Below are 12,573 nucleotides of genomic sequence, written 5' to 3'. Positions count from 1 at the left end.
GGGCAGAGGAGGGCAGTATGATGGAGGTGGAAGTAGGCGGTCTTGGTGATGGGACAGGAAAGGGGTTGGAAGCTCCACTCGGAGTCAGATAGAACACCGAGGTTGCAAACAGTCTGGTTCAAGCTGAGATAGTGGTTGGGGAGGATGTTGGATTTTGTGGTAAGGATGCAGAGTTTGTGGTGGGGGTTGAAGATGATGGCTACGGTCTCCCAAATGTTTAACTGTTTTTATGTTTGTTATTTCTGGATTCTCTCCTTGGGTTTTATTTTTTGTTTGTTTTTTTTTGGAGGTGGGGGGAGCTATTAAGCCCTCAGAAATCCCCTGCTATTAGCTGTTGCTCTTACTCTGAGGCTGAAAGAAGTAAGAGCAACAATGGGTTGAGTAACGCATCATTTTATGCTGGTTATAATGCACTGTTGCTGACCCAATTTAATGCTCCCACAAAAATGGAACTTTGTTGGGACAAATCAGTGTCTGGTGTTGTTTAGTTAGAGTCTCCCATGCCTAGTGACACACGAGGCAACCCATTTCTCCCATTGTTGCCTGTCCAGAGCAAGATCTTTGACTCTGATCGGCGTATCATCTTGCCTTCCCCTCCACCCCCTAAATGTTCTTTTTTCTCCTGAAGGTGATGATCCGTGCCGAGGTCCAATTCCACAGGTACCTGCAACCCTCTGGCACCTCATCCAAGTGGCCATTGTTCATCAGCCTAGAACACTGGGTGTCAGCAAGTTATTTGATTGGGGAGGTGGCTCCATTTACAGCTGTGCCCAATTTGTCCCCTATTAGTTCGTGATCAAGAGCAGGAGCCCTGCCTCACCTGCCCTCCCATCCCTCTCCCCTCACAAAGAAGTGCTGAGGTTAATTGTTGAGCCCTTTTTGGGCTGAGAATAGTGGGGATTAAACCTGGGGATTTGTGCAGGGGGGAGCTGGGACCTATGTCCTCGCGGGGGGGTTTGCTAGTGCTGTGGGGGAGGGTTTAAACTAATTTGGCAGGGGGATGATCACCAAGATGTAGCATTGGAAAGGAGAAACAAGGGGCACAAAGGATTGGGAGAGAAGGATAGCACTAGAGTAAGAAATAGTACGGTATTATGTGGGATCAGACAGAGTAGAAGAAAGTCTAAGATTGGTTTACAGTGCATATGTGTAAATGCACAAAGCATGGTAAACCAGGTTGTTGAGCTGCAGGCGCAAATAGACATATGGGAATGTGATGTGGCAATAACAGAGACCTGGCTCAAAAAAGAGCAGGATTGGGTGCTAAATATTCTTGGATATAAGGTGTTCAGGAAAGAAAGGAGAGGGGGGGTGGCAGTATTGATTAAGGAGAGTATTGCAGAGCTGGAGAGAGAGATGTCCTGGAGGGGTCAAGGACAGAATCTATTTGGTTAGAGTTAAGAAACAATAGAGGTGAGATTACATGACTGGGTGTATTTTATAGGCCACCAACTAGTGGGAAGGATATAGAGGAGCAAATTTGCAGGGAAATTACAGAGAGGTGCAAAAGCCAGAGAGTAGTGATAACGGGGGACTTCAACTATCCTAATATAGACTGGGATAGTAATATAAAGGGCAAAGAGGGGGAGGAATTTTTGAAGTGTGTTGAAGAAAGCTTTCTTGATCAGTCCGTTTCCAGCCCAATGAGGAAGGAGGCATTGCTGGATCTGGTTCTGGGGAATGAGGCGGGCCAAATGGAGCAAGTGTCAGTGGGGAAACATCTAGGGAACAGCGATCATAGTATCATAAGCTTTAGATTAGCTATGGAAAAGGACACGGACCACTCTTTTTTAAAAAAAAAAGTAAAAATACTCAATTGGAGGAGGGTCAATTTCAGTGGGTTGAGATCGGATGTGGCCCGGGTAAATTGGAGTCAAAGATTGGCAGGCAAAACTGTAATTGAACAATGGGCGGCCTTTAAAGAGGAGATGGTTCGGGTACAGTCCAGGTACATTCCCATGAGAGAGAAAGGTAGGGCAACTAAAGCCAGAGCTCCCTGGATGACAAAAGAGATAGAGAGTAAGATGAAGTAGAAAAAAGGGGCGTATGACAGATGTCAGGTTGATAATACAAGTGAGAACCGGGCAGAATATAGAAAGTTCAAAGGGGAGGCGAAAAAGGAAATAAGAGGGGCAACAAAAGAGTACGAGAATAGACTGGCGACCAACATAAAAGGAATCCAAAAGTCTTCTATAGGCATGTAAACAGTACACGGGTAGTAAGAGGAGGGGTGTGGCCAATTAGGGACCAAAAAGGAGATCTATTCATGGAGGCAGAGGGCATGGCTGAGGTACTAAATGAGTACTTTGCATCAGTCTTTACTAAGGAAGAAGATGCTGCCAGAGTCTCAGTAAGTGAAGATGTAGTTGAGATACTGGATGGGCTAAAAATTGATAGAGGTACGAGAAAGTACTTAAAGTAGATAAGTCACCCGGTCCAGATGGGATGCACCCTGTGTTGCTGAGGGAAGTAAGGGTGGAAATTGTGGAGGTACTGGCCATAATCTTCCAAACATCTTTCGATACGAGGGTGGTGCCTGAGGACTGGAGAATTGCAAATGTTACATCCTTGTTCAAAAAAGGGTGTAAAGATAAACCCAGCAACTACAGGCCAGTCAGTTTAACCTCTGTGGTGGGGAAACTTTTAGAAACGATAATCTAGGACAGAATTAGCAGTCACTTGGATAAGTGTGGATTAATAAAGGAAAGCCAGCACGGATTTGTTAAAGGCAAATCGTGTTTAACTAACTTGATTGAGTTTTTTGATGAGGTAACAGAGAGGGTAGATGAGGGCATTGCAGTTAATGTGGTGTATATGGACTTTCAAAAAGCGTTTGATAAAGTGCCACATGGTAGGCTTATCAAGATTGAAGCCCATGGAATAAAAGGGGCAGTAGCAGCATGGACACAGAATTAACTAAGTGACAGGAAACAGAGAGTAGTGATGAACGGTTGTTTTTCGGACTGGAGGGAGGTGTACAGTGGTGTTCCCCAGGGGTCGGTATAGGACCGTTACTTTTGTATTAATGACTTGGACTTGGGTGTACAGGGCACAATTTCCAAATTCGCAGATGTCACAAAACTTGGAAGTGTAGTGAACAGTGAGGAGAATAATAGACTTCAAGAGGATATAGACAGTCTGATGGCATGGGCGGACACATGGCAGATGAAATTTAACGCAGAAAAATGCGAGGTGATATGTTTTGGTAGGAAGAATGAGGAGAGGCAATATAAACTAAAGGGCACAATTCTAAAGCGGGTGCAGGAACAGAGAGACCTGGGGGGTATACACAAATTGTTGAAGGTGGCAGGGCAGGTTGAGAAAGCGGTTAAAAAAGCATACGGGATCCTGGGCTTTATAAATAGAGGCACAGAGTACAAAAGTAAGGAAATCATGCTGAACTTTTATAAATCACTGATTCGGCCACAGCTGGAGTATGGTGTCCAGTTCTGGGTACCCCACTTTAGGAAGGATGTGAAGGCCTTAGAGAAGAAATTTACTAGAACGATTCCAGGGATGAGGGACTTCAGTCGATCCACATAACTAGAGAAGCTGGGGTTGTTCTCCTTACAGCAGAGAAGGTTGCAAGGAGATTTGATAGAGGTATTCAAAATCATGAAGGGTCTAGACAGAGTAGATAGAGAGAAACTGTTCCCATTGGCAGAAAGGTCAAGAACAGAGGATATAGATTTAAGGTGATTGATAAAAGAATCAAAGGTGACATGAGGAAAAACTTTTTTACGCAGCGAGTGGTTAGGATCTGGAATGCAGTGCCAGAGGGAGTGGTGGAGGCAGGTTCAATCATGGCCTTCAAAATGGAACTGGATAAGTACTTGAAAGGAAAAAATTTGCAGGGCTACGGGAAAAGGGTGGGGGAGTGGGTCTAGCTGGATTGCTCTTGCCCAGAGCTGGCATGGACTTGATGGGCTGAATGGCCTCCATCTGTGCCGTAACCTTTCTGATTCTACTGGTTTGTGTGACTCATAATTCCACACTGAGCAATACATTTACACATGGCGCCATTAAAAAGAGCTGTTTTCTTTAGAGTGAATATCAATGTACCCGTTTTGTCCAGTTACAATCTGGTTAGCAAATGGGCTTGTTAAAACCCCTCGTCCTTGACTAAATTTGTGAGCGTCTATTTTGATGTTATGGTGTTACTGGAATCCTTTAAATTCTCCCTTACATTGACTTGATTGTAAGTCCATTGCAGTTCCATGGAGCTGTGACGTGAAGTAACTAACGAGCTGATGACTGACTCTCCAGCGAAACTGCTACTGAACGTTTTAGAAAAAGCATCTTACCATAGACTGGATGTGACCTATTGACTTCTTGGGTCTGTGCCTGGAAGAGTGTCTGCTGTTGAAGCTGTGCTTGCAACTGCTGTTAGATGCAACATCTGAGCTGTTCACATCCGCTCTGCAAATGAACTGTTTCCATCGCTTCAGTCCCAGGAGTAACTAAAATTGGAGCAAGATTGGGTCGGTTCTACTGGTTAGAGAGAAGTTCATACAGTGGCTGATAAACTTATAGGGAAAGTGGACTTTTTGTCTGTTTATAAATTGCTGGTGTGTACAGCATGTTGTAATATCTTGGTCATCTGGTACCATGGTTACAGGCAAACCTGCAAAATGGTCCAGTTGAAAAGATCACTGAAGGCTTCAAGGAGGCAATTTCTCATGTGCCTGGTCCCCTTTTTCTAGATTGCCATCTGTAGCACCTTGGGCTGAACATCTGAAGATGAACTGGGACCTATATAATGGTGGGGTTGGGTGATGGAGGCAGAAGAGGTGCCAGGTCTCACTGGATGCATGCCCTGGAACCTGTTTAACCAGATGTTCAGTCTTAGGGTTTGGAGTAAAATCTGACCTATGCTGATTATTCATAACGAGGCTTAGTCTTGGTCTGACTTATCAGATTTTGTGTTCAGGCCTAAAGAGAGCCGGAAAAGCCTTGGCCTGTTCTGGCCTAGCCTACTTCGGTGCTCCTTTCTTTGTTCAGACGAATCTATATGAATGTTGCTAGTTTCAGAATGATTGTCTCTCTTTCTGTCCCATTTCATATCTCTTGTTGATATTGCCAGTTTGGGTCGTTTTGGGAGGTGTTGATCGATTGTACTTTTTCCCCATTGTCGTTCTGCGGAGTTTGCACGGTCCCGCAGTTGTGGAAAATCTTCAGGTTAAAATTTAGGACTTGAAGCTGTAGAATTATCCAGGGGAAGGAGTCTGACCAGTTTAATGAAACATAGGAACAGGAGTAGGCCATTCAGCCCCTCGAGCCTGTTCCGCCATTCAATTAGATCATGGCTTATCTGTACCTCAATTCCATTTATCTGCCTTGGTTCCATATGCCTAAATACCTTTGCCTAACAAAAATCTATCGATCTCAGTTTTGAAATTTTCAGTTGACCAGGGGCCATTGTGCAGGTCTGGGCCACTGACCGGTCCAGTGAGCACACGGATTGCCTCTTAGTTGCAACAGTGACTGCAAATGCGACCCATGTAAACAGAGTTGTTTTGCCGATGAAACGTGAAGTTTTCTATTTGCTCCCCTGCTTTGTTTTTGGTTAAGTTCGTAATTTAAGAAAGGTCAGTCTTGATTGAACGATTCTTGTATGGGGAGCGGGAGATATAATAGGAAATAATGGATTGGATGTGATGCTGGAGGCTGAAAAGGATTGATTGAAAATGGGATCTCCTTGGTTAACAGTGCCAGCATGTACTCTCTCAGTCTAAATGAGAACTTTTTGGATCCCTCTTTGGTAAGTCCTATGAATTATCTGGTGAGTTCAAGAGTGATGGAAGCCAAGAGTTGGGACTGTTGAGAATTTCCAAGATGGCCATTAGCAACCGGAAGTTCTCCTGGCAATGTGTAATAGTGAGGTCCTGCACCAAGTCTGGCTGCAAATCACCAAGTCGCTTTAAAAGTTGGAGTGAAAGTACTTCTCGAATCTGATCGCTGACCGGAGTGCTGCTAACCTCATCTGCCTCTGTGCCAGGTTTGGTTGAAATTGGTTGCATTTCCAGAAGTTGCCACGACAGAAAGACAAACACCGATTGCCATACCTCTTCCCGCGTTCCTGGGCTTTTCACGTTTGGGGTAGCAGGTTCATCCGAAGGGTGCCGTGGTCTGGACAGCATCTCAGAAATGTGAAGGTTTCTACGTTAAATATATTGGAGAGGATGGAATTGGGGGATTAACATTTGGAGATTGACATGGTTAATCAGCTATAGTTTTAGTACGACTGTTCTCATGCCATGTGCTGAATTGCAAGTTTGCAGAGGACAACAGCTAATGCCAACTAGATTGTGTAGCACAATAGTGCCGTTGATACAGCCCATAATATTAATACTGCTATATAGGGGAGGGGCAAGACAGTTATATCATTTAGTTGTACCAGGAGTGAAGACTTGTGCTGTAATCTCAGATTATTTATCACTTTATTTCAACTACACACACTTACAGTTAAAGGACATCCACTTATTTGTGGCCTCTAATCAGAGATATGTGTGAAAGTACAGCCATTAATGTCAGTTGATGGGGTTGGCTAAAGTGGGTAAGGGTGATCCAGGTCCATTTTCAGGAGTACGACTTCATTGTTACTGATTTCCCCACTCCCAGGAGTGCTGGAATTTATGTTAAGGAAGTTAGTTGACACGAGCAGGATTTGTTTTTTTTTAACTTGCCTATGTTAACTTTCAAAGGACCAATTGTTACTCGAAGACCAGCCAGAATAAATAAACCATGTAAAGAAATAGCCTACGCCCTCAGAAATTGACCGAACATTAGGAATGGGATTGTTGGAGGGAGGAATAGAGGAAGAAGAGTACAAGTGTGGCTGTAGACATCTGGAGATGCTGAGGAATGATTGGAGATGCAGAGAGATAGTTATTGGGCTTTCTAATCCTGGCAGGTTCTTGCCTTTTATCAGCCAAAGCTCAAAACCAATCTCCCCCTGTGGTGAGTGAAACTTCCTAGCACTGACCCAGCCCTCCCCGCCCCAGCTAAGCTATGTAGACTTGTGTTTAGCGTAGTTGTGACAGTTTCTGAGATGCTGTCTTAATGACGCAAGTTTCTTGTTTGTTTGGTAGAAGCGACGATCGGGCCGGCAAGTAAAACGAAGGAAGTACAATGAAGACTTGGACTTCAAAGTTGTCGATGATGCCGGTGAAACAATTGCTGTACTGGGAGCAGGGCGGATTTCTCCGAACTCTGGGTCCTCACAGAAAGGAAACCAGACGACGGTAAGGCGCTTAAGTTAGAGAGCAGATAGGGACATCACTAAACCAATGAACCTTTAGGGGGGGTGGAGTGTGGGCCACGTTTTCAGGGGATTCAAGCAATTAGCACTCTGTTCCTTCTGAGGACCACAGTGTGGGAGAGTGGAGCACAAAGTTTCCACAGAATGGCTGGCTGTTAGCTGTGTGTGTATAATGATCCCTTTGAGTGAGGGATGGTGTCAAGTTAGGAGCCCTAAGACTGAACGCAGTTGTGGTAAAGGCTGTAGGTGTTCTTTTGGACCACACGTGAATTTGATGTGGTGTCCAGATAGATCCATGTTTTTGCTGATTAAAATAGCCCAGGAATGAATAATTGGAGCAGGCGTACAGATTGGACTCTGGATTTGTTTGTTGGACTGTGGAGTAATTGCGGTATTTTCCCCTTACAGAAGTGGGGAGATCCCCTGTCGGTGTAAGGTCCCGGTGTCTGTCTTTCTGTCTGTGTTTATGGAGTATTGCATCAGTGGATTCAAATCAAACCTGATGTAACTGTCCTCTTTACTGCAGGCAGTCCTTTATCCAAAATCATTGCGTTGCAGTATTCTGATGTTACTGAGGTTACACCAAAATCCATCAATGAGTTTGCACCAAATTTGATGTAGAGACTTCTGGTGAAATTCAGGATGCCCCTGCACTATGTTGGTTCTTAGTGTTGCATGAATAACTTGAGAAATTTTCCATGAGGTTAACAGAAATTTCAGTCTGTGTAGATTCTTCACCTATAAAATAGGACCATGTGAAGCAGGAGGGGACTATCAGTGACCTAGTAATCTCACTGAGGCTCCCCCACCGGTCAAGTGTGCTCGAATGAGTAAATTAGTCTATATGCTTCTAAGAGCCGACCATAGATTTGAATTGTTTTTGAAATAGCGCTTGGAAGAGTGGCCCATCAGTGTGAGTGCTGTGTAATCCTAGGCCCTAAGCTCTGGAATTCCCTCCCTAAGCCTCTCCGCCTCTCTACCTCTATCTCCTCCTTTTAAGATGCTCCTTAAAACCTACCTCTTTGACCAAGCTTTTGGTTACCTCTCCTGATACCTCCTTATGTGGCTCGGTGACAAATTATTGCCTGATATCGCTCCTGTGAAGCGCCTTGGGACGTTTTACTACGTTAAAGGCGCTATATAAATGCAAATTGTTGTACTGCGCAGTTCTGTCCTAAAATGGTAATCAGGGTTTCATGTACGTTATAGGTCTTTAATTTTCATATTTAAAGGGGGTCGATTGACTGAAACTGGCAGGTACTTTGGCTGCGCAGCGGTAGACCCCTGTAAACGGGCAGCCTGTTGGCATTAACGGGGCAGTAATGCTACTGACCCCAATTTGAGGCTGTTACTACTCTGTTAATGCCGATTTAAACAAGTTAAAATCGACTTCACACTGTTCTACAGAGTGTTCAGTTTGCCTTTAATGCCTCAAACTGTACCTGGTCTTTGTAACATCAGAACGTCTAACACTTTGTGCACAATGATGGGATTAGGGACAATATTGGTTGTCTGCTATTTCATTTGAGATTGTTTTTGTCTTCCTAAAACCTTTTTATTGAGAAACTAGGTGGAGGGCCAAGGTTGCTAGTGCAGGACAAGAAATAATAGTTGGGTGACACCAACCTTAGCTTTTAAAAGCTTGTAGATTGCAGGAGGATGGGAAAGCTGAGGGAGGGAAGTTTTCAAGTCCAGAGAAAGAATGAGGATAGGAGAAATAGATTGGGTCTTAATTTCACCACAGGGAGGATGTGTAGAGTGTTGTGCGCACAGGGTGGGGCCATGTTTGGATCTTGGGGGGAGCAAAAGTGGAGAGTTCAGAGGAGCAGTGACCATAATGGTGATAAAATGGGGAAAGGTTGAGGCGAGGGAAAAGGGATGGATTGGAGGCTGACAGTGAAGAGAACATGTTCTTTCTTGTGCTATGTCCAGGAGAACAAGAGCGTTGTTGGTGTTATCTCTGTTATGGAAACAGCCTTAGATTCTCAGAATCTTACAGAACAGAAGGAGGGCATTTGGCCCATCCTGCCTGTGCCGGCTCTTTGAAAGAGCTATCCAATTAGTCCCACTTCCCCAGCTCTTTCCCATAACCCTGCAAATTTTTCCTTTTCAAGTATTTATCCAATTTCCTTTTGAAAGTTAGTATTGAATCTGCTTCCACCGCCCTTTCAGGCAGCGCATTCCAGATCATCATAAGTCGCTGCGTTAAAAAAAATCTCCTCTGCACCCTCTCCAAGGCATTATACAACATTTGGTGAGAACTTGTATTAGAATTTGTACTGGGCTGCAATTTGTTTTATTTACAATGCTAATTGAGTGAAGGTTTGTTGTATGTTGGTGAGTTATAAATCTGGCCCAGGGTCACAGGGATGACTTAAACTGTATAATTATTTGTCTGCTATTATTTAATTGCTACTTTGGCAGTGTGCACTACTTTGATTAAAGTTTTTACCTGAAGGAATTGAACCTGGAAAGACTTTTCATATTCCAGCCACTGGAAGCTCCTTGCAGAGCACAGAGGCACTGGTCCTTGGGAAGGATCGACTTTGGCCTTGGAATGATTCCGTGGCTTAGAGGGTTAAATTATGAGGACAGGTTGCATAAACTTGGCTTATAAGTCCTTGAGTTTAGATGGTTGAGGGGTGATCTGATCGAGGTATTTAAAACATTAAAAGGATTTGATAGGGTAGATACGGAGAAACTATTTCCTCTGGTGGGGGAATCAAGAACATGGGGCTATAATCTTAAAATTATAGCTCGGCTGTTCAGGAGCGAAATCAGGAAGCACTTATTCACACAAAGGGTAGTAGAAATCTGGAAGTCTTTCCCCAAAAGGCTGTGGATGCTGGGGGTCAGTTGGAGCTTTCGAGACTGAGATTGATTTTTGGTGGGTAAGGGTATCGAGGGATATGGATCAAAGGCGGGTAAATGGAGTTGAGGTGCAGATCAGCCACGATCTAATTGAATAACTCAGCCGACTCAAGGGCCTGAATGGCCTCCTCCTGTTCCTACGTGCCTACCTACACCGCCCCTTGACTGACCAAGAATCTCTGAGTTCCGTCCCTTCGTCTACCCTCAGTGGCCTTGGGCTTCCGATCACTGCTGCTACTGGGAAGAGTGTGGGGATGGGATTGGGCTTTACTCTGTTACTCCCTCCTGGTGAATTAATGGCCAGTGCTCGTGGTAGGGGCTCGTATATGAAGAGGTACCAGAAGGCTACTGGTGGAGGTGGCATGAGTCGGTTATTGGGTCATTGTACAGGGTCCAGGGACAATAACAGAAAGGTGGGGTGAGGCTATCTCTTTGCCCCCCCCTGTTGCCCCCATTCTCTCTTCTCCCCTACCCCACCCCCTCCAGCCATTATTGTACTTCATTGCCTGACCACATGCTGTTTTTTGTTGCAGGAGAACCAGGAGGAGGATGAATCTGCCGTCATTGAGAAAATTTTGGCCTTGCGCTTGATGCAGAAGGAGGTGAGGCAACAAGTTACAATGCACCGTGTAGTAAACGGGAGTATTGACCGGGCCTGGGCAGCTCTAAAATGTCAGTTTGTATTTGTTTACAGAATCCTTCTCCAAACCTTCCCCATTGATCCAACATGGGAAAATTGGCTGCGTTTGGGCAGCCATTAAATTGTGCTTAAATTTTGTCCATATAACAACCTGTACCTAATAAATGCATGTTGTGCTTTAACTTAATGCTACAGGAAATGAATAGCTGAGAATTGGGAGTAGGGATGGGTGTTTCCAACTCTGTCCCAGGAAACATTTATTCATGCAAAGGGTAGTGGAAATCTGAAACACTTCCCCCTACACCCCCCCCCCCCCACCCCGGAAATGATGTGGATGCTGGGGTCAAGTGAAATTTTCAAGACTGAGATCGCTAGATATTTTTAGTTAAGGGTATCAAGGGATATGGAGCAAAGGCAGATAAATGGAGTTGGGTGGTGAAGATTTGGGATTGAGCCTCAGTGCGGGAGAGAGCTGGCGTTTCAAAGGTGGAAAGCGACAGTCCCACTAACGGAGTTTATGTGAGAAGGAAGCTCACCTCTGGGTTGAGCAGAGCACCAAGGTTTTATACCTCAGTCTTAGCAGCTAGGGAGGCTGATGGGCCCAGGTCCAATGTTTGTAAATGTTGACAGGAGCTAAAAACGATGTCTTTGCTTTCGTTAACATGAACCTGGAGTTAATTATAGAATGATACAGCACAGAAGGCGGCCATTCAGCCCATCATGCCCATTGAAAGAACTATCCAATTGGTCTCACTCCCCTGCCCTGTTGCCGTAGCCCTGCAAATTTTTCCCATCATGAAATGTTGGCTCACCAAGGTCTTAATGTCAGACAGAGAGTTGGAGAGTGTAGCAACAGCCTTGGGATTGATGGGGGAAGGGAAGAGATAAAGATGTGTGTCATTGGTGGGCGTGCAGGAGCTCATGGTGTGTTTCTGAATTATATCAGCGAGGGCTGGGGCTGATGGAACCCTGGAGTAGGCTGGGGTGATCCTACAGGCACAGGAAAGGACATTGGAACAGATGTAATGTCTTTGTGGGACAGGTTTGAGTGAACGATGAATGAGCAGGGTCATGCAGATAGAATGCGATGGAGTTAAGGGAATGCTACAAGGAAGCAGGGTTATCCAGGCCTCCACACTACAAGTGAAAGGGTCCTGTTAACATCTAACCTTTGGTCGTCCAGCTTTCTTCTCTTGCTTTAGGGAAGTGTCTGGACTACACTGGGCAACAGCTCAAAATGGCCAGTTACAATCAGGAGCTCACTGCATGAGAAATCACAGGTACAGACCTGGGTCCTATCACTGTGGGGGAATCGCAGGATCCAGGTCTGTACCTATCACTTAGTTGGAATATTCCCTCCCTAAACCCCTCCTCTTCTACCTTCTTCCTTCCTTCCACCTCCCTTTTCTCTTTTAAAACCCACCTCTTTGACCAAGTGTTTGGTCACTCCTTCTTAACATTTCCTCCTTTGTCTTGGTGCCCATTTTTGTCTGATCACACCTATGTGAAGCATCTGGGGATGATTTCCTATGTTGAAGGAGCTATATAATTGCAAATTGTTGAAGATTCACTGGCAAGATATCACTGGTGAGGGGATTTACAGTGAGTGTAATATCAATTCAGGGTAGTTTTGTGTTCAAAATTGGTTTGAATTAAGCAACTGTATTAAAATAGCACAGGGGGCCATTACTGTAAGATCCCCGTTCAAATTTACATAATGTGAATGAAGAGGTGTGGACTCTAGTTCTGATGAGATGGGGAGAACTCGGGCTGTAGTGATGAGCAAAGTAGGTTTAGAGAG

At 44.8% G+C, this 12,573-nt stretch overlaps 1 protein-coding gene across 1 annotated transcript in view; it reads left to right on the top strand.

Annotated features, from left to right (window-relative positions):
* chd6 (chromodomain helicase DNA binding protein 6) overlaps window positions 1-12,573 on the top strand; it is a 177,881-nt gene that overhangs the window by 71,667 nt on the left and 93,641 nt on the right. Inside the window, 2 exon segments of the mRNA XM_068000152.1 lie at window positions 7,092-7,244; window positions 10,666-10,734. Of these exon segments, the coding sequence (XP_067856253.1) occupies window positions 7,092-7,244; window positions 10,666-10,734 (222 nt within the window).

The sequence above is a fragment of the Heptranchias perlo genome, chromosome 19 (genome assembly GCF_035084215.1).
Source record: "Heptranchias perlo isolate sHepPer1 chromosome 19, sHepPer1.hap1, whole genome shotgun sequence".
Classification (NCBI taxonomy): Eukaryota; Metazoa; Chordata; class Chondrichthyes; order Hexanchiformes; family Hexanchidae; genus Heptranchias; species Heptranchias perlo.
This window is presented reverse-complemented; position numbering and strand designations above follow the sequence as displayed.